The 23019-nt window shown below is 38.7% G+C and overlaps 1 protein-coding gene across 6 annotated transcripts in view; it reads right to left on the reverse strand.

Moving 5' to 3' along the window:
- LAMA2 (laminin subunit alpha 2) overlaps positions 1 to 23019 on the reverse strand; it is a 368512-nt gene that overhangs the window by 25616 nt on the left and 319877 nt on the right. For 4 of the 6 annotated variants that reach the window (XM_061474970.1, XM_061474969.1, XM_061474967.1 and 1 more), the window contains 8 exons: positions 21383 to 21526; positions 20316 to 20449; positions 15979 to 16138; positions 11376 to 11500; positions 9812 to 9974; positions 4768 to 4912; positions 3385 to 3523; positions 2112 to 2123 (listed from right to left, as the gene is read on the reverse strand). In XM_061474970.1, coding sequence (XP_061330954.1) covers positions 2112 to 2123; positions 3385 to 3523; positions 4768 to 4912; positions 9812 to 9974; positions 11376 to 11500; positions 15979 to 16138; positions 20316 to 20449; positions 21383 to 21526 — 1022 coding nt within the window. The remainder of the gene's footprint in view (positions 1 to 2111; positions 2124 to 3384; positions 3524 to 4767; positions 4913 to 9811; positions 9975 to 11375; positions 11501 to 15978; positions 16139 to 20315; positions 20450 to 21382; positions 21527 to 23019) is intronic. The other 2 variants (XM_061474973.1, XM_061474968.1) reach the window with 1 other exon arrangement.

Here is a 23019-nt window from a genome sequence, read left to right on the forward strand (position 1 = left end):
TTGTAAAGTACTGCTGTCACATTTGGTGTTTAAATACACTGAGTTATGAAATAAATACGTAATTTTTCCCTAGGCAAAGCAGAAAGATGCAAACTAGGAAAGAATAACAATGAAACACCTTAACTGGAAGACAGACGTTTCTTTCATTTTTTTGCATGCTAGATCCTAATGAAATAGGAACTTCAGCAGCATGCAAACGTTTTGGATGAAGTCTTTGCCAAAGACTGAAAATAAAAAAAATTGATTTGACTTTTAAAAAATATTTTAGGAATTCTTTATGTTCAGGGGGACTGGGATTTGTTTTCTACGTATTTATATTACTAGTATCTTTCCTATGAAAACTGCTGTATGCATATTGCTTATGACACAGCAATATATTTGACTTTCTCAGGCAGTTAAAGAAAACAAAACAACTGGGTTTGTTACAGAACCCAACTATCCATCCAAGACAGAAATATACTGCAGCACAATTGCAGAGTTCTATGGTTTGGCTTATCAGCTAGTTGACAGAAGAAATGAGAAAACCCCTGAAAGTAAGACCAGAGTTGGCACGCTTGAATGCAAAAGTATGATTTCCCAGGCCTGTGAAGACTAGAGTGAGACTGCAATTGCTGGTGACATCTGAACCAGGCTTGCAAGATGAAAAGCCTTATAAAGTCATAGAATCATAGAATCATAAGTCAAAAAAAAAAAAAAAGCTGCCATTCATACCATGTAGATATCATTAATTACAAAATAAAAATATTTTGCACAGATACTATTCAGCTGCATGTTGTGGTACTGAAAGCCATAATGTGTATTACAGCCATCCTAGCAAGCGTGGCGTATAAGTTAAAGTAAGCGTCTGGTTTACTAAATCCATATTCTTCTTTACTTACAATCATGTACTTAGTGTCACCTTTCATTTTCAATTTTTTTATTTTCTAGCTCTTCCCCAGTTCCTTTATAGACTCATCTTCCCAGCAGCTAAACAGTTATACCTTTCTCAGCAGTGCCCACACTCTCCTGTCTTTGCCATTCGCGTTCCTACCCCCTTTCTGCCCTGCCCTCTCACTGTCCCGTTACAAGCAGTTCATAGAATAGAATCATAGAATCATAGAATCATAGAATCATAGAATAGTTAGGGTTGGAAAGGACCTTAAGATCATCAAGTTCCAACCCCTCCTGCATGGGCAGGGACACCTCACACTAAACCATATCACTCAAGGCCTCGTCCAACCTGGTCTTGAAAGTTGCTGTTATAATCCCCAAACTGTATGAACTTTAGGTCCTTGCAAACATTGAACACTTGCTTGATGCTTTTTTAAGACTTCATTTTCCCCTTGTTCCCTTCCAAAGCATACAAAATAAGGTCCAAGTTCACTCAGAACTGTCATAAGTTCTTGGCCTCTTTTTTTTGGCCAAACTAGGATCAGTTTCAAGGGAACACAAGCAAAGATTTTTGGAGCTTGGGAGGAAATAATGTTTCTCAGGATCGGAAAGTGGGGTTGCATGAAGCTGCATTTTTCCAGTTGAAACCAGGAATTAAGCTGCAAAACACTGTGAAATTGAATTTATATCTGAGCATATCAAAGTGAAAGTAATGGACACAAATAGTTGCAAACTGAAAACATAATCAGAAACAAGTGAACTCCCATATTCCTGCCTCATTCTTCTGTTCTTAAACTCAGAAGTGGCAAATTTCACAAGTATCTGCACCTTGCTTTCCTACCGTCAGTAACTCTTCCAGTGCCTCTGAGGCAGTGCTCCTTGCCTGACCCAGGACTACATCACTATTGCAGCGAGGTCAGAACCAAACTTGGCAATACAGCTTGCCATAGTTTTGCTTAGGACACATACCAGTGTCATAAACAAACACAGCTCAAGTAAGCAGCTGTGCAAGGAAAAGAAAGTTTGTTTGTGTAGGTGTGTGCACAGCATATAACATGGCAGCGTTAAGCACTTGGGAGCAGCTTTGCTTGTTGCAGCAGGAGCAAGTTGCTGAATTAACAACCTTAGCATAACAGCTGGTATAAATACTGCCGACACGCTGCTTCTGCATTGCCGCCTGTGCTCTCAAGCTGCACTTACTAGACACATGCAAGTCATGCAAGTAATCTGATTATTTTTACCTTGCTTTCATACTAGGGTGAGAGAGAAAGAAGAAGAAAAAGAAAGTTATATTAATTGTAGTGAATGATACTTATTAGGTTTAAATATTTTACAGTAAAACAGATATACATCATCTACAAACAATACATAATAGATGGTGAGATCACATATACACCAGCAGGCTGTAATAATTCACAAGGTTACTCTGCAAACAGTTACCTTAAAATGTAATATATCAGAGAGCCTTTGTAATTTGTTGCTATACTTGGTTGTGAAGTAAAAGTAAACTATGTAAAAGAATTTGGCAGAGGTGACAAGACCTGATAATTACAAAGTCAGGGGTACCTCAGTGTCTATTGTTTGCAGTAGCTTTCACTATTTTTCATTCTAATTTACCATAACATTCATCTTGCCCCAACGACTGATGAATCATAGCTGTAGGCAAAATGGTTACCGCAGGTCCCAGTATCTGTTGTACACTGACTTTATAAGCAACCACAAAGGAAGTGGAAGATAATTACTCTAGACATTTTGTTATGCACTAGTGTGATTTTACAATTGCATAATATAGTGTTACATTTCATGAGTAAAACAGATCTTTTTATTGCTGGGTGATTTGACATCAGAGGTCAGCTATTAACCTAATAAATTAACAAGTATGTCCATTCTTTTAGTTGCCTGTGGACTAATCAGAACAGTTCCTTGTGCACTGACCAATTCAAGGCTGTCATTATGCCATGTAGCTAAAGCTGGCATAGATTAACGGGCTTCTTTCTGTGTTGCTCATCTGTTCATTGTAGCACAGAATTCTCTTGTTCTTTTCACTGCAAAGCTGCTGATTATTCATTGAAACCTTAAGTAAGATTTTTGGTCTATTTAAAGCCATGTACTACAGTCACTAAATTCAAGTAGCTGCATCCCATTTTTTAAGTTCATTAAAGCTTGTTAAAGTTTAGAATTAATTTTATAAATTAATAATTAATACAATTACAATTAATTTAATATTATATATTATGCAACATTTTAAAAATAAACACTAGGAATACAGCATCAGAAAAATGGGCTGCACCGTTACTGCTATTCCCATTGTGTTTGTGTAATGTGAACTGTGTGAAATACATTGAAGCACACAACATACAAAAACAAAGCATTGGTCTGCTGTGGCAATATATCGGGTAAACCGGGAACTCACCATTCACTTACTGTAAGTGGACTTTACAAGTAAATACAGAGAATAAGATTACACTGCATGAACATCCCCTTACCAACAGTAATTGGTTTGAACCACATTACCTAAGATTTCTCAGGGTTGGCAATCCCCCAAAATAGATTTTCTCATGCCCTTTCAAGTTGAGCCCAAAGTGGCTGCCTGTAGAAGTTGTTGCTATGGTCTCTTCTTCATTGGTGTCTATGTCTACAATTGATATGTTGGCTGGAAAACATTTGAGATTAGTTTCAAAATATCAGACATGAACAATGATGTCTTAAGAAAACAACAGAGAAATACTCGGAGGGTTAGCAGATGAGGGGAGAAGCAAAGAGGGTTGTGTTTTGCAGTTAAAACACTGGATTTCCAAATTGTCAGTTATGGGCAGGGGAAGAGACCTGCACTTTCCTCTGTTTCCGTAACAACCCAAAAAGCTATTCTGTATGCTTTATTTTTATCTATTCTCTAAACCTGTTTCAATTTGGTATATTCTTTATGTCAATGTAATTTGGAGCTAACACTTTGGGATAAAGTCAAGACAGAAAAGATAATTTTACATTTAATTTGTGATTTCAGTCCAAAGGTTGTCACTTGAGCAGGATTTTTTAGTGCAAAAGTTTGTTAAGCATTGTCATTATGTGCCTTAGAGACTGGTGATCAGTCACTCTAAAACATTTTCAGACACAAAGCAGTCAGTTGCTGTCACGTCTAATCTCAGCCTGGAGTCAGTGATGAACTACATGAAACCATCCTATCTAAATCCTTGTTTCATGTGTATTTTTAACGTATGGATTAATACAGAATACAAAGTTAAATGAGAGAGACAAAACACAGTGAAAAATGCTGAGCTGCCCTCAAGGAAAAAAGGGATACTCTACCATAGGGATGCAAAGAAAGGGTCTTCTTTTTTTTTTTTTTTTTTTAATTCAGTCAGTTAAATGCAAGAGATTTCTGATAAACTGCACCACCCCCTCCCCACCCCAAGAAATGAAATGAACCTTTCTTTTAACAAAAAAATAAATAAATAAAAAGACTAGCCTGATTTCTGGTTTAGAGATGGAATAGAGTGAGTCTGGAGATGAAAGACCTGTCGATCAAACCAGATTTCAAAGGGGAAGACTGGCTAAAAGAGGTAATGTATAATCTTTGGAGAGGAAGGAGCAGTGGAAGTATGGGAGGAAGAGCATTCTCTACTAGAAGCTCTCCCCACAGGTCAGTCTCTTGTAGCAGCAACTGACTAATAATTGCCTTAAAAGACAGAAGGGACGTACAAAATTGGAAACCAAACTACCTTTTTCAAGAGTGACAGAGAACTGAATGAGGGATAGACTTTACTGTACCTTACTGTAAGCAGATTAATTTTCCTTTAACTTCTGTGCTTGTATCTTTTTTTATAAACACAGGATCTGTTTGAATGGCATTTATAAATTACAATTATGTGACATTGTATTGACACCACAGGAACTCACCTTGCTTTTGAATTCTTGACAGGGTGAAAGATTTCCATTTGCCATCATTATGATTTTGGTTGCTGGTAACAGATGCTGTACCTGAACCCAGATCATAGCTGACTTTTATATGTCCACCACTGAGTTCTACACTCATGAAATCCTTCTATTAATGAAAAGGATTAGACACACAATTATGATTCTTGTTAATTTTGATAAGACGTATATGACATTAAATAAACACTTTTTTTTTTTCCTGGGTAACAATAGAAAACTTTTTTCAAGCTTTTTAAAAAAATCTACTTATGCATTTACTGCCCAGGACTGTAATGTACAGAAGTCTGCTGCCAAGCAGTTCTTTTTTCCCCTTTACTCCTCCTTTGGATTGCTAACTTAGAATTCTGCTAACAACAACTTAGCTGGAGTTTTGATGGCATGTCTGTACTTTTATTTTCTTAGATTGAAGACAGAAATGCACATTATGATTACCTGAAACTAATACTAACCTTTAAGAACATGTCTATACTACAACTAGTGCATTTACTACAAGCCTCAGCCAGATTTAAACTTGCAAGGCAGAAACAAGAATAGTAAAAATGGTAAAATGGGCTTGTTTTACCAGAGTTTACAGAGAATAATCTTTACTGGCGGAACAACAGAGAGCTATGAACTGTTGTTCTCATCAACCGCTGACGCCACCATCATGGTAGTGACTGGAGGTGGCTGACGAGCCATGGTATAAGCTGCAGTATTTACAGAAAAAGGGCAGACAGGATACAAAAAAAAGCAAAACAAGTAGACAGGGAACTGGATAGCATGAAAGGCATTAGGTAAGTAATGGTGGAACTATGACCCAGGACATGAATGCATCGGAGAAATTTCAAGTTTAATTATGATTTTGCTCATGGCCGTTTCCAGCTGTGCTCAGATGTAGGAAGAATGAAAATATTTTACCATTCAGCACTTACCATAAGTGCTGAATACTTATGTAAAACTGTGATATGATGTATATGAACAAAAATTCATGTTAAGAGGAAAAAAGTGAAATGAAAATCAGTGTTCTGAATGTTTATGCATGTCTGTCCATGCATCACTGGAAAGAGCATCCTCTAAGTTTTTATACAGTGAGGCAATATCTCATGAGATCAAGAGTTATTAGTGACCAGTTGCCTTCCAGCTCCCAGTGTTTTCAAGAAATTCCAGTAAATAATTTCTTCTAGAAAATGACATAAATTAATAATAATTATACAAAATCATTAAAATAAGTACATTAATTATACTCTCAATAGTCAATTATAAAAGTTAATTCGAAAAACTATGTAAGTACTTCATTATCAAAATAAAATGTTATCTTTTACTATAGTCAGTCAGGAGGAGCATCCTTCTCCTTGATAATTTCATCAGTTCTCATAATTTTTCCCAAAATATAGGAATCTGAAATAAGACTGATTTGCACAAATACAGTTTTTGTAAAAATCAGAATTAGAGATGTGTGCACATCTACAGGGGTATGATATAATAGGCATCACAGAAACATGGTGGGATGGCTCCTATGACTGGAGTGTTGGAATGGAAGGTTACAGGCTCTTTAGGAAAGACAGGCCCGGCAGACAGGGAGGGGGAGTAGCAATTTATGTTAGGGATAGGCTGGAGAGTATGGAACTCTGTCTGGGAACAGGTGATGAGTCAACAGAGAGTTTGGGGGTCAGGGTTCAAGGGAGAACAGTAATGGGGGACATTACTGTGGGGATCTGTTACAGACCGCCTGATCAAGAGGACTCTGTGGATGAAGCACTCCATAGACAGATAGGAAAAGCCTCACGCTCGCAGGCCCTTGTTCTCATGGGTGACTTCAACCACCCTGACATCTGTTGGAAGGACAGTACGGCCTGGCACAAGCAATCCAGGAGGTTCCTCGGTTGTGTGGAAGACAAGTTCCTTCTGCAAGTAATAGAGGAGCCGACAAGGAGAGGTGCCATGCTTGACCTTGTGCTCACCAACAGGGAAGGGCTCGTTGGAAATGTGACTCTCCAGGGCAGCCTTGGATGCAGCGATCATGAGATGCTCGAATTTGAGATCCTCAGGACAGTGAGAAGAGCGTGCAGCAAGCTCACTGCCCTGGACTTCAAAAGGGTAGACTTTGGCCTCTTCAGGAACCCACTTCAGAAGGTTCCATGCCCTAGAGGGCAGGGGGGCTCAAGACTCTTTGTTGATATTCAAGGATCACCTGCTGCAAGCTCAGGAGTGTTGCACCCCAACCAGAAGGAAGTGCAGCAGGAGGGCCAGGAGACCTCCTTGGATGGAAAAGGAGCTCCTGAGGAAAATTCAATTGAATAAAGAGGCTTATAACAAGTGGAAACAAGGACAGGTGGCACGGGAAGAGTACAGGGATGTTGTCCGGGAAGCTAGGGACCAGGTTAGGAAAGCTAAGGCTCAGTTAGAATTAAACTTAGCTAGAGGTATTAAAGATAACAGGAAGGGATTCTACAGGTACATAGCAAATAAAAAACAGACTAGGGAGAATGTAGGCCCCCTCAGGAAGCTCTCGGGAGCCCTGGCTACACAGGATTTGGAGAAGGCTGAGGTTCTGAATGACTTCTTTGCCTCGGTCTTCACTGTCAAAGGCTCTGACCAAATCACCCAAGTCTTGGAAGGCAGATGCAGGGACTGTGAGAATGAAGACCTTGCACCCACTGTAGGAGAGGAACTGGTCTGAGACCATCTTAAAAATCTGAACGTGCACAAGTCCGTGGGTCCTGATGAAATCCATCCACGGGTCCTGAAGGAGCTGGCAAATGAAGTTGTGAAGCCGCTGTCCATCATATTTGAAAAATCATGGCAGTCAGGTGAAGTTCCCGATGACTGGAAAAAGGGAAATATAACCCCCATTTTCAAGAAGGGGAAAATGGATGACCCGGGGAATTACAGAGCAGTCAGTCTCACCTCTGTGCCTGGCAAAATCTTGGAGCAGATTCTCCTGGATGGCATGCTAAGGCACACAAAAAACAACAAGGTGGTCGGTGACAGCCAGCATGGCTTCACTAAGAGGAAATCCTGCCTGACCAATTTGGTGGCCTTCTATGATGGGGCTACTGAACTGATGGACAGGGGTAGAGCAGTTGATGTCATCTACCTGGACTTGTGCAAAGCGTTCAACACTGTCCCACACAACATCCTTGTCTCTAAATTGGAGAGACATCAATTTGATGGATGGACCACTCGGTGGATAAAGAACTGGCTGGATGGCTGCACACAAAGAGTTGTGGTCAATGGCTCAATGTCCGGCTGGAGACCAGTAACGAGTGGTGTCCCTCAGGGATTGGTGTTGGGGCCAGTCTTGTTCAACATCTTTGTCGCTGACATGGACAGTGGGATTGAGTGCACCCTCAGCAAGTTTGCCGATGACGCCAAGCTGTGTGGTTCAGTTGATACGCTGGAGGGAAGGAATGCCATCCAGAGGGACCTTGACACACTTGTGAGGTGGGCTGATGCCAACCTTATGGAGTTTAACCATGCCAAGTGCAAGGTCCTACACCTGGGTCGGAGCAATCCCAGGTACAGCTACAGGTTGGGCAGAGAAGAGATTCAGAGCAGCCTTGCAGAGAAGGACTTGGGGGTGTTGGTTGATGATGAAATGAACATGAGCTGGCTTCAGTGTGCGCTTGCAGCCCAGAAAGCCAACTGTATCCTGGACTTCATCAAAAGGAGCGTGACCAGGAGGTTGAAGGAGGTGATCCTGCCCCTCTACTCTGCTCTTGTGAGACCTCACCTGGAGTATTGTGTGCAGTTGTGGTGTCCTCAACATAAAAAGGACATGGAACTGTTGGAACAAGTCCAGAGAAGGGCCACGAGGATGATCAGGGGACTGGAGCACCTCCTGTATGAAGACAGGCTGAGGAAGTTGGGGCTGTTCAGCCTGGAGAAGGGAAGGCTGCGTGGAGACCTCATAGAAGCCTTCCAGTATCTGAAGGGGGCCTATAGGGATGCTGGAGAGGGACTCTTCATTAGGGACTGTAGCGACAGGACAAGGGGTAATGGGTTAAAACTTAAACAGGGGAAGTTTAGGTTGGATATAAGAAGGAAATTCTTTCCTGTTAGGGTGGTGAGGCACTGGAATAGGTTGCCCAGGGAGGTTGTGAATGCTCCATCCCTGGCAGTGTTCAAGACCAGGTTGGACGAGGCCTTGGATGATATGATTTAGCGTGAGGTGTCCCTGCCCACGGCAGGGGGGTTGGAACTTGATGATCTTAAGGTCCTTTCCAACCCTAACAATTGTATGATTCTATGAAAATACTGAGTGCTTGGTAAGTCTTCAAGACATCAGTGAGAAATGCTGTACATAATTTCTGGCCCATATCAAACGCCTAATGAAAGGGATCTGTTCCAAGTCAGGCATGCAAATCAATATGGATCAGGAATGCTGAAGCTGAGTTATTCTTGATTCATGTGAGGATCTGGACAGACGTCTTTAAAAATAACTTCTTGTTATCTACACACATTTGATAGTGTACATGAATAAAAACCTTGAACAGCTTTATAACCAATGTTTCTATTCTCAATTTTAGCTATAAAAGGGGACATCTGTAGACCTTATGAAAACATCATCACCATCACATCCTGTTTGTTTCACCATTCAGTCCCCTTTTAATGCCCTTTACATTAACCACAAACCTTTTCTTTATATCAGTAGGATTTCTAAGACTTGTTTCTTCCCATATTTGTTCTGTCCTCACACCATGATATTTTAACCTATGAACATACAACCCCAACTCACAATGTTTGCATGGGTAAACATTTTGGATGAATGAAAATTAATAATTTCAGAAAAGATGGAGTTCCTGTCAGTCTAACATAGTGCTCCCTATTCAGTAAACACTAGGTGGTCGACTTCCACACTATAACATTTGTCTTCACTTGGACAGCAGAGAAGCATCATACCAGGTAACATTATACTAGGATAGTGTTACATTGAATTACCGTTTGTCTTTATAATACATTTAATTCAGCCACTGCAAAGATGTCATGAAACCTGTAAGGAGTGTGGAAGTTAGCTGGCTGTTCTTACCAAATCATCAGTAGCAAGATACATCAGCAGGGAATTTGATGAGAAGGTCCTGAATTTGAACATGACTGTAGAAATATTGGGGTTCCAGCGGATTGGGCGGCTCACCATGGCATAGCTGTCACCATCGAACTGGACTGTCCCTTCGCCGTCTGCCACCTGTGGGCTGAAAAGGGGCAGTTCCAACCATTTTCCCTTACCATATGAAGTTAAAAGAAAAAAGAAGCGGGGAGCTAGGGGAGTGAAAGAATACCTCTCTGTAAGTGTAAGGTTAGCTTACCAGCTGTCCAACGGAAAAGGACATCTGGGAGGGAGATGGAAGAGGACTATGTTGTATATATTTCATGGTTTGTAATGACTCATTTTGCAATCCTCAGTGTAAAATAGCATTATGTACTCTTTCTTCTTGTAATAAGTATTGGCTTTTTAATTGTTAGTTATTTTATAACTTCTGCAGCACCCCAGACTGAAAACCCTGGAAAATGCAAGTCTCTATCTACCCACAAATTACAAATATTACAAGAGCAGAAGCATCACTGCTTCTACAGTTTTTGGCATTGCTGTCATTATAAAACAAAAAAGATCAGTTTGTTTGATACGATTTTTATGGTAGACTCTTTGTCCATTTTTGCCACACAGATCAGATAGCTGAAAGACGGCAATCTTTTGATTTAATCACAAACATAACTGAATTTGAACAGAGGGCCTACAGGTGTAATATTGGCCAGGAACATGTTTTCCATTTATCTTGATGCAACATATGAGGATCTTGAATGTAGTTCTCTCACCTTCCATATCTACATTTAACAATGAAGTTTTTCAATTAAATTTTGCAGGATAACAGGACTCTGGTACTGGAACAATTGGATGATGTAAGAGGAGATTTTGATACAGTTTTCTACAAATCTCAAATCTAGATGTCTTTGTTTGTTTGTTTTGTTTTTCTTTTTTTTTTTGTTTAAATCTCTCTCTCATGTATCCCCCACTCCAAGCAAGCAGATCTACACTATCACTGAGAAATGAGAAAATCACATGTAGGCAGAGATGGGCATAAAGGTCTAGGCATTTCCATTAGGACTTGACTAGAACTGAAGTGCATACATCTATCCACTATCACTCTCCTTAAATTTCCACCTAAGTGTTAAGGGCCTACAGCTGTAGTCACGGAAATCCTCAGGTATTTCCAAAATTGTTCCAACTCACAACTGGAATTTCCATCACTTTCAAAGGGCTAAGCCTTAGCAGGCTGTCAAACTAGGCTGGTAGTCTGAAAAGTTGCCTACTCTTAATTCCCATGACTGGGTCTAGAATTATTTTACCTAATGCAGAGTGAGCTCTATACCATATACTGATACTGCGAAATTCACTAAAAACCAGGAGCATCTAACAGAACAGTTCTGCTTTCATGTAGTGGGTCACTGTGAAAGCTATAAACAAGGATGTGAGAGAGCCATTACCTGTCTTCTTTACGTGAAAATTTCCAGGACTATGCTGTAGTATCAGGTAGTGCCTCTGTAGAAGAGCCCTTGGCTTTTGAAGCTTTTGAAACAGTCAGTGCTTTACTTACCTGACAGCACATCCTTTGCAGTCACCTTCAATATCTCTGAAATTCCACAGTCCTATGGGCTTGCTGTCTAGAAAGGTTTCACCCATGCAGCCTGTGAAGGTGGTGACTCTTACAGCATCTGACTTCTGTAACAGAAAACACAGACCTCTTAGCATTCAATCTGAAGGATCTACTGTGTCTGAAAGTATAACTGGTATGAAAATCACAAATACTAAAAGATGCTTATTATTTTAAATATCAAGAGTAATATTTAATCTGAAAAGCCCTTCTACATGGGAATTACGAGCAAAAGTGTGAGCTAAACTTACTCTCAGTTAAAACAGAAAACCCATTTATATTTGGACTCTGGGAAAGGCCTAGGCACAATGACTCCTGGTGAACAAAGAGGTGCCCTGGCTTCCACGTCATTATCAGCTTTCATGGCTATAGAGAGAGCTGTCCACTCTCACTTGTTCAAGGTGTATCTGGGTTTTAATTTAAGACTTCATAGGAAGGACTATGAGGATTCCTGCCCACAATACAATATAAGCAAAGTATTTCTACAGCACTTAACGCTTAAAAACCTGGAAACTGAGCAGATAATTGAGGCTAAAAGACCAAATTTGAACTTAACTGGCTACCCCTGGAAAGTTCATGCTGAACTTTGGATGCAGAAGAAAGTGCAGATGGCAAAACAATTAAAATTCATATCCCATCAAAACTCATTAAGCTAGGGTCATGCACATGAGGGTAGTGTTCATTAGATCATAACATGGTACCATCATCAAGGTAGTAATATTTGACAGCACACAGAGTACTCATCTCAAAACTACCCTTCTAAAAATACCTAGTTTCATTTAAATTTCACTTCATCAATATAAGCTGATTAAAAATCTATACACTTAGCTATCTGCGATAGACAAACACCTGCTGTTTTCCATACAGCAACTGCAAACATTAAGATCTTGCAAGAGAATATGGAGAAGTGCAACTTGAAAATATTCAAGGAAAAGTATGACTCAAAAGACTTAATGCACCAGTGATATTTCCCAGGGTAACTGGGAAGGTTTTAATTAGCAACAAGTATGAACTTAATGTCACTTCTGAGAAATTCATGACATCTAAGTACCATAGTCTTCTACTCAAGTTAGATGAGAGATGTTTTTAAAAACTGAAAATGAGCCTTATTTTGAATACATGGCAAAGATGCATGCAAAAAGGGATGTGGCCAAAATCTGAGTGGTACCATCTTTTATTGGAGCAGTAGGCACCAGTTTTGGGGCCTGGTTACTCTGAGTACGTACGATCTCTCTTCACACTTTTGTCTCACTTTTTCTACATTAAATTGTAATACTAAGGGATCTTAACAGTAGAATATTTCTAACACTTAAACACAGAGATGACGTCAAGTAAAACATGCATTTTTATTAGTCTAATGTGACAGCTTTGCTGCAGAAATTAGGACTAGGCACAAGACTACGCTGTGGCACAGAACAGCTCTTGCTGAATTTCTTTAGCATCTTTGATTCTCTGGATTCTTAATGTAAACACAGTAATTTTTTTGAAAGTAGAATTAAGATGAAAGCTCAGGTCTGGGAGGTTTGATGTTCTAGAGCTATACATATAAATGGTATTACTCTTTCAGTACTTGCCCCAGCTGCCTTCTGATAATACAAAAGTCAAATCTAAAATAAAATTAAAATAAGGTTTGGGTTTAGGCTGGCATCTGAGGTTGAAGGCTCATGACTTTTTTGAGGCATCACCCAAAGACAATAAGCTAAAACCTACCTGACCACACATTTTCTAGGGTCTTAAGTGAGCCAACAAAATTTAAGTGTTATAGAAGTCAGCTTCTCAGGTGCCTTTCTAAATGCAGAACAATAAAATTACTTGTTTAATCATAAACTCTGGCACTTGTGATTGTTACCTGAGCCAGTCTCTGTTCCCAAGCCTGCAGTCCGACTCTGACAGTTAAGCATTTTAGTGAGGCGGGCAGATGCACAGATGCCCAATGGCCTCTATGGACTCATTTTATTTGGCCCTTTGGTTATTGCAGCTGCATAGCACTGCAATCACTGAATAGTCCTGATTCAGCTGAGTGGAATGTTTTTTCCACTATGTGAGTTATTACAGAAAGTAAATAATAGGATATAATGCCAATGCATTTAAATTTGATACTGGTGAAAAAAACAGTAGAAATTAAAATTTACCTATTTAGCAAAAAACCCAAGAATGAAAGAAAGCTGAGAAGTAAATTAGGTGTAGATAAAACACCTCTCCCTGCTTTATTTCCATTCCCTTTGAAAAAGGGGATCAAAGGGACAGAGTGCAGAAAGCCAATGAGGCCATTTTGTTTGTGTGTCACTAATCTCTGTGGTACAGATCAACTTTAAGCAACTGATGATTCATTTATTTTAGAAATATGTTTTGAAGTTTTTTGTTTAGCACTAACAGAAGAAAGCAAATACCTTTAGTCATCTCTAGATAGAAAGCAGGAAGTAAAGAGTAAACCAGAACCTCTGTTTAAGGCTTTAAGAAAGTAGAAAAGCTGACAGAAAGGCTGTTTTTCCCAATATGTAATCCTCCAAGAAATTATTCAATTCACTTCTTTGCCTATTTCCCACGATATCAAATTATATAGAAGAAAATGCACGGCAGTTATTTACACCCTTGAAGTGCAACAGAAAATCTCAAGATTCATTGCATCTGCATCTTCAGCACCTGAAAATGTTAGTGTCTTTTTATGGATTCATTTCAGATAAAACAAAGAGTAGATCTGAGTTCTGCTAATAGGGAGAACAGCTATGGGGCACATTACTGTGGGGATCTGTTATAGACTGCCTGATCAAGAGGACTCTGTGGATGAAGTGCTCTATAGACAGATACCAACAGCCTCACACTCGCAGTCCCCTGTCCTCATGGCAGACTTCAACCACCCTGGTATCGGTTGGAGGGATAGTACAGTCCGGCACAAGCAATCCAGGAGGTCCCTTGGTTGTGTGGAAGACAAATTCCTTCTGCAAGTAATAGAGGAGCTGACAAGGAGAGGTGCCGTGCTTGACCTCATGCTCACCAACAGGGAAGGGCTGATTGGGAATGTGACGCTCCAGGGCAGCCTTGGTTGCAGCGATCATGAGATGGTTGAATTTGAGGTCCTCAGGACAGTGAGAAGAGTGTGCAGCAAGCTCACTGCTCTGGATTTCAGGAGAGCAGACTCTGGCCTCTTCAGGAACCTGCTTAGTAAGGTTCCATGGGATAAAGCCCTAGAGGGCAGGGGAGCTCAAGACTCTTGGTTGACATTCAAGGATCACCTGCTACAGGAGTGTTGCATCCCAACTAGAAGGAAGTGCAGCAGGAGGGCCAGGAGACCTCCTTGGATGGACAAGGAACAAGTCCAGAGGAGGGCCACAAGGATGATCAGGGGACTGGAGCACCTCCTGTATGAAGACAGGCTGAGAAAGTTGGGGCTGTTCAGCCTGGAGAAGAGAAGGCTGCGTGGAGACCTCATAGCAGCCTTCCAGTTTCTGAAGGGGGCCTATAAGGATGCCAGAGAGGGACTCTTCACGAGGGACTGTAGTGACAGGACAAGGGATAATGAGTTTATTAAACAGGGGAAGTTTAGATTGGATATAAGAAGGAAGTTCTTTACTGTGAAGGTGGTGAGGCACTGGAATGGGTTGCCCAAGGAAGCTGTGAATGCTCTATCCCTGGCAGCGTTCAAGGCCAGGCTGGACGCGTTGCCCAGCATTGGATCAGGCTCCCCAGGGAAGTGGTTGAATGACCATCCCTGGAGGTATTGAAAAGATGTGTCGATATGGCACTTAGGGATGTGATTTAGTGGTGGCCTTGACAGTGCTAGGTTAATGGCTGGGTATCAATGATCTTTAAGGTCCTTTCCAACGTAAACGATTGTATGATTGTATTGTATGAATATAGACTGACTTGCAATTTCCTAGCCCAAAATCTCATGAAATTATTTCCTGTTCCTCTGATTGCTTTTCAAAGCCAGATATCTCAGTTAAGTTAGCTGGTAGTTGTGCAAGCCTGCTCAGGATTGCTTTCCTGTGCGTGCAGAAGCTGTGATCAAGTTCTAAAATGAAGTTACCTGACAGTGCTCCAAAACAAATGGATAACTTTGAAGCTAAAGCTGGTATTCAAGACACTGATTTCAAGCAAATGGAATCTACATTTTCTATTCTTGTTGTATCCCCTGATTTTGTCTTTGATTCTCTCAAAATGTGTGCGTGTGCTCTTCTATATAAGAATGGAATATGTCTATCCACATATTCCCAAGTCAGAAAGCTGAACTTTTTAAAAACTAGGAAGTTGGACCATAAAATTAAATTAGGAATTAGTTGTTTGGGCTACATGCTGCATCAATACAGTCAGCCACCAGGCTTGTGATTAGAAGTTAACAGCATGGACAGAGAAACTTCAGGTCTGTGCACCTACCTATCTAGGCAAATCCTAATAGTGTTTGAAGAGTGCACACACACTATTTGCTACCAAAGCACTTACTACAACGATGTCAGTATACTAAAGTTTACTATTTCTATTGTAAGCAACAACAAAAATGGTTCACATAAACAGCCAGTTAATACAGTAGCGCCAGACAAGACATTACCTTTATTTTTTCAGTTAAACCACCAACAAACAGCAGGGCATTAGCATCCACATCCAGAATGGTATATCCAGGTGGAGAGACAGCACTGAAAGTGGCTGGCACAATGCTGGATTTAGGACCACCCAGAGCTCTCACTGATATTGTGCCATTTTTCCCAGTCCTAGAGATTTTAACAAAATAAGCATACAGAGTCGGTAGTTAAAACAAACATAGGAAACGTCAATTTTAGATGATATCTTCTAATAGAGGCATCTATTACTGATTAGATTATGCTCCATTGCAACACAAATGAATAGATTCCTATGCCTGCATAAGTTAAAGACATGATCTCAGAATCAGGTTTTTTGTCACCTCAGTGTCCTTTTTGAACAAAATTCACTATAAAGATGAAGTGGAACTTTCACTGACAAAAACAAAGAAATGTATTTTTAAAGTTTTTGTGATGAAATTAGTGTGAAGTAATTGTTTCTTGATGTAACAAATGATTTGGGCAAGATTCCACATTATATTTCTGAATTTCATAAGGTTTGTTAAATTATATTTGAACTGAAATGAATGATCATGTGATAATTCTTCAATTTCCTTTACTGTGATGCACAAGGCTTGCATTTTCCGCAGTGGAGGTCTCTGGCTTCTTATCAAACAGGCCCAAACCCTGTTGTGTTTAAGGATGTTACCTCAGTGTCCACTGTAAATCATATCAAATATTGATGGTAACAACAACAACAACAGAATTTGCCATTTGTTAATGGCAGCAGTTTGTTTTCTACTCCTTAGGTTATATTAATATAGTTACTTGCATGGAAAAAGTTTGCAGGCGTATTTTTACAATAGAAGGAACAGAACGCGCAGAGAGATGATTCCTCCTAATCTTGCAGGTACACTGAAAGGTATTTCAGAGGAAACTGAGATAATTTTGAATGTTTTGCAATTCTTCTCTTAATATTACTTTAGTTTACAGCAGTATGGATAGTAGCTTTCTATAGAAAGCTTACTAATTACCTAATAGAAGTAAACTACTAGGCATTTATAGCCAAATCATAAATTAATATTTCATCCCAGAGAGATGGACTATTATCAAGACACATAGCTTCTTATGTGGCCAAAATAATGACCGTAGACACAAGCATGGGGTGTGACCCAAATCCTGTCATGTGAAGGTAAGTATCTTGTATGTTTCACAATGTGGTAGAGGAGTGACTGGGAGATGAGATAGGCAGAAGGAGATCACATACTGTGGATTTCTGGATAACTTTACAAATTGCTGCTTTATCTAATTTTTTTAATATGATGTTGCATTTCCCATGACCACTGCCATATTAATTTGGAAGTACTTATCATGTGTGATCTGGCAACCATAACCAGCAATGAAGCTCTCAGCATGGATACCAATATTAAATGGAACTTTCTAACTTATATGCTTGATACTGAATGCAGAAATACACCATTTTAAATAAACCTTACTTTCTTTTTCCATAACAGTTCACAAAGAATGTGTACCTATCAAGACCGACTACCTATTTTTTAGATTACATGCAGTATTTTGCTGACTACCCAATTAGACTTTTAAATTTACACAGTACTTTTGTAAGTCATCAACATTAGATTTCAAAATACCATGCAGGAACGTCTGGTCCTTGACCCCTTGAGGGCACAAAAAATATTCAGTGGAAAATATGGCTTAGAATAGCCACAGCAGTTTAAGACTGAATTCTTGCTGAGTTGAGCTGGATGTGTTTATGGTGAACTTCTTGTGATTCAATCATCCTTTGTCCTAAAACGAAGGCTGCTGCTTAAACTCTGTCCTTAACAATTAAAACAATGGTAATAATTAAATCACACTTGGTTAAAATCACAAGTAATCAGGTCCTGCTCCTAACTGAGGCCTGCTGAAGTCAAGTGACATTGTTTCATTGGTCTAGCAAGTCTCAAAAATACTGTCATCCATTTGACTGTTTCACAAAACTGACATTGTCTGCATGTTGCAAACCTGCTTTAAATCATTTTGTCACATACTGTTATGCCAGATTTTCCTTTGCTAATTGATACTTTGATTGCAGTTCTTGATGTCACTCACATTTGCCTCTATAAGAAGGTTAAGTGACTCTCTAAGTGACATTTGTTAAATTTGTGTACCATCAAAGTATAGGGAATTCCTATAGGAATATACAAATTTTATTTCAATACCATAACAAAAAATATTTTCATGATAACCTCTGCATTTACAATAAAATTCAAAGTATTAGTGTGCTTTAAATAAAAATGTGGTGAACATTAAAAATGTCCCCGAAAAACAGATGCAGTAATAATCAATTTAGTCTTAATACACTGGAAACTTTAGTGCAAACATTAACTGAACATCTTTGATCATTACTCAACAGTCAACTTTGTTATAGGTAGATTTGATTCAGTATGCTGAGTGACCTTGAGAATTTCACAACCTCTGTGACACTACAGCTTTTCTTTTTAAGGTCCTTTGGGATCCTTGACTAAGAAGTGCTTTCAACCTTTAAACCTGCCGTATCATGATTATTTGTGTCAAGGCCCTTCACCACTGAAATCAATGGCAAGATTCAGCAAGACCAGATTTTCATCGTATGTCCCCATTCTAAGTGGATGCCCTGCTCCAGCTGTTCAGGCAGCTGTGTGTCAGGTTGCTGAAAAGGTTTGTGGCTGGAAGTGAGCAGAAATCTGGAGAAAAAATGTGAGGGAATGAAATGAGTGAAGCTCTCCAATAGCTTATTAAGGCAGAGGAGAGTTATAAAATGGACTAAAATGCTCAAAGTCAAAGATTCTTCTGTAGGTTATGTGATTTACGAAGTCCGCTTTGAGAATGCAAAATCAGTCCCAAGCTCTTCATCTTTACCCCACAAATCTAACTAATGTGTCTGCAATGTAATTGTCCTAAACAATGCTCTGTACTTCAGATTTGTGCAGCTGTAATTGTTCTAAATTGCTGATACAACAGTTTGTGCAAAACTAACGGCATGGACACCCTATACATCCAGAGCAACCAGCTTAATAGGCCATGTGCTTTTGTAGGTTGTGTGAATTTTTATACCCTGTCTTGGCTCTATATTCTGCTGAAGCAGCTTTCTTGTAAATGAAAGTCTGTCATTATTGTGCTGTGAAGCTGTTGTTGTATGCATAATATAAACTGGTAAAGATTTCAATAATTCATATAAGTATCCAAGTTTATTTTTTTCCTAGCAAAATAAAGTTTCACTAAGCCAACTTCTAGAGATGGTGCCATAATTTTATTTTAATTCTCTGCTCTGAAAGGCTGATTTCTGTGATTTCACTACGTTATTTAAACTGGATGCCATTTTCTCCTCTGAGAACTATGGATGTAACTGGAATTAGAGTGCTTTGTTTTCTTTCTCCTTTCTCTCATTTTCTACGTTATCAGTTCTGTATTTAATACTATGTGAAATTAACTATAATGATGCAGGAGGAATTAGCTTCAAATCAAATTGCACTATAGATTATGGTATCTAAATTACTAAAATCTCTTCAGAAGAAGATAAAGGATATAAAGTTATGCAATCTGTACCCTGTAATTATTACATCATGTGTCATGTGTTTGCTATTTGAATGGGAAGTATAAGCTTCAACTAACAAATGTGAAATTTGCTTATTAAGGTATTTATATTTCTAAAGGTCAAAAGCACTCAACAGCTGAGCTCAAATTACAAAGTATGGTTTAACTTTCCAGAATATTTCATCTTTGAGTTTTCATAAACTGTATCTTTTCAAATATCTCTGGTTTTAACAGACAGTCTGCCTATGGAAATGGCATTTCGAGTAAGAATCAAGATACTGGTGCATTTCGAGTAAGAATCAAGATACTGGTGTATGACACACAATTCATTTGTACTACTGTATTAAGACCAGAAACTCAGAAAAGCTGCCCCTCTTTGAAATTCAAGGAGAAAATAATATCTGAGTGCCAAAACCTGTAACTGATTTTAAAAGGAACCGAGTTGAAGGTAAACAGAAGGGAATATAAGCAGTCATAGATTTTACGCTAGTGGGGAACTATGTGAAGAAAACAAGTTTTTCTCATGGAATAATTCACATTTCAATAGTAATTGTAGTGTATACACTTTTGGTATGATTGGATGTAGGTTCAAAAGCTTTCATTAAACCAGAATAGAATTTCTCATATTTACAAAATCATCTTTTTTTTTTTAAAAGTTGATGCTTTAAACATAGCAAATATTTCCATGTAAACCTGAGGTATACCAACCTGAAGACAGTGAATTAGAGGCAGAACTCGTTAAATTTAGACATTTTTTCTTTAGGAACCACATCACGAAAGTGGAATATATACTTGCCTAGAGGCTTCAATCCGGTACCAAAACCCATCATCAATGGTCAGATCTGGATATTCTACCCGGCCAACACCAGATCCCACATCCCACAGAAAGCTCACCTTGCCTTTGCGCATCTCTATGGCCAAGAAATCAGTCTACATGGAAAACATGAAAACAGAAACAATCTCATACTTCAGTTAAGTTTTTCAGAACCCTTCACATTTCAGAAGGTCTAATGAGGCATCAGAAACCTATACATAAATAGTAAAGCATGAACATTAATTCTCATAGTGCTGTAAAATGGGATTCCGTTTTTCCTTTCATTGAGCTTTCCTTTGCTCAAACAATGAATCTTCAGCTAAAGATGGCAAATTACTTCTGTCGGTGATATGCAGTAAATGGCTGCTGGATTTACAGAAATGTAAATACTGAACCATCAAGAGAAGGATTTAACTCAGAGCAACACTGTTTGTAAAACATCCATTGGATGGCAGAAAAATGTCAGGATACTAGGCTAATACACAATGCCATCTAGTCTCTTCATTTCATATTACATAAATAAAATACACAGTTCAAAATGTTAGAACTAGAATACTTTTCCAATTTACTGCATTATTATCAATTATTCTACAAGTCGGTCTGCTACAGGGCTCATGGGAAACTAAATCGTTCATCATTATTATGCTTGGAACTTTAGTCTTGACTTAAAATTACAATAAATAGCAGCTTTTACAGATGCAAGATGATTAGCTACTTCATTCCCAAGCGAAAACTCACAACCAGCTCCAAAATTACCCTGGTTGCACTGTGAATTTTAGAGCTGTAATTAGTCCATTTACAAGTCTCCCATTTCCTATCTAGTTAAAATAAAAAATATAAAAGAAATATTTGCTGGTCATATTTTAGAAGACCCTATATTTACACCAAAGGCAGTGAATGACTAGATTATCATAGCCCTCTACTACTGCTTTGAAGCCTCTAGGAGAAATAAATAAATAAATTTAAAAAAGCCTTTCTCATCTTCTGTATTTGTCAGTAGTCTGATCTGATCCAGCAACCCTGACATGAAAAGCAGGAGACAGACTTACAAACTTGGCACTTCCAAGGTAAAAAAGCAGATTGTCAGCAACTAAAGTCTTCACGTTGACAATGACAGTGTTGTATGTTCCCTTCTTTATTTCTGGTCTGTATGTGCGAATACAATTGCCTCCAGAGGACACGGACACTTTGATCTTCAAACAAAAACACAGTAGAAAGAATTCAGTTTACTGCTTATTATTCCAGAAATAACTTTAGTTGTCTCCAAATAATTATAAGAATACCATACTTTTTTTTTAATTCCTTCCCTTTTCTGTGTTATATGCATCAGAGAGTTGCTTGATTATGCACAGGAAGTAGGAATGGAATTTTCTCTCTGTGTTTGTTCATAAAAAGGAAATAAAGCTCTTTCTGGCATTCCGATTTGAAAGGACAAAATGTATGGATTAGAAAATAGCTAGAAGGTATAGCGGTCTAGTGCAAGCAGCACTGGAAGTCTAGCAGTAGAGGTAGCCTATAAGTAGAATGTGCAGCCAGAAAAAGAGGCAACATTCCTGAAGGAATCCCAGCACGTTGCTGTCGGGTAGACAGGATGACCTAGTTTTCCTTGTAATATCTTTGATTATGCCAATTTGAGACACCTTTTAACAATTATTTTTAAACCAACAGTTGTGCCTATCACTGCTTTTACATAACCCCTAATGGAGTTGATATTCATAACTAAGTTTCATTTTCATAGCACAGTGATATATGCATCTGAATATGTGTGCTAGTTTCCTCAGGCTCTGAGCAGAGATAAAAATAGTGTACTGTTTGCATTCATAATGCCAGTACAGTCATAATTACAGTATAATAGTATTTCAATTCCAGCTAGACATGTTTATGTATTACAGTAGATGTGCATACTAGTATCACCTTATGCTTAGGGCAAACTTTGTCAAAAAGGAGATCCATTATATGACCAAACTCACAATTTCCCTATCTCAGAAACACTTCAGACAGAGAGAAGATGAATATAGCAAACCCATGTAGTAACTGTAGCCTGTCACATGCAAATTTAATTGAATAGATGGAATATGCTTCTTTTCCAGGATCCTATTATTCTGTAGATTATTTTTTTCAACCATTTCTTCAGGAGTTTTCTTAAGTACCATCTTCAAGATTTTTTTTTTTTTTCTTTTGCTACATTAGCTCACAAACTAAATAACCTCAGTATTAAGCAGCTGATCCTTGAGTTTACAGTATTACTGGGTCAGGGAGATGGATACCAAACTCATTAAAAGGAATAGAAATATATTTTTAACTCAAGTTTAAGTCTTCAGAACTGCTACTGGACAACGAAAGTCAAGAATACATGAAAATCAAATGCACTCAGCAATTTCAGTGAGTCTGAGATGGCGTCATTCTCAGGTAATCTAAGTTCAATGAAATGAAATCAGGGGCTTAATATCAGTGCTAAGGCAAAAAAAATACACTGTCGTTTTCACAAAAAAATCAATTATGATGTGATTCTTCTGCCGTACCATCCATACCATCATCCATAATACTTCTTAAATAATAACCTCTCCAGATACATTCCTATGGATGCTTTCCATTTAAAAAGGACATGTTTAAATGAGGAAACAAGACAGAATGAAAATCATCAGAATATTCTCTTTTTACCTAGAGGAATTATACTCCATTATTT

Source organism: Pezoporus flaviventris, unplaced genomic scaffold, assembly GCF_033815535.1.
Source record: "Pezoporus flaviventris isolate CSIRO_AGI_PZ_B2104156 unplaced genomic scaffold, CSIRO_AGI_Pfla_v1 ptg000081l, whole genome shotgun sequence".
NCBI lineage: Eukaryota > Metazoa > Chordata > Aves > Psittaciformes > Psittacidae > Pezoporus > Pezoporus flaviventris.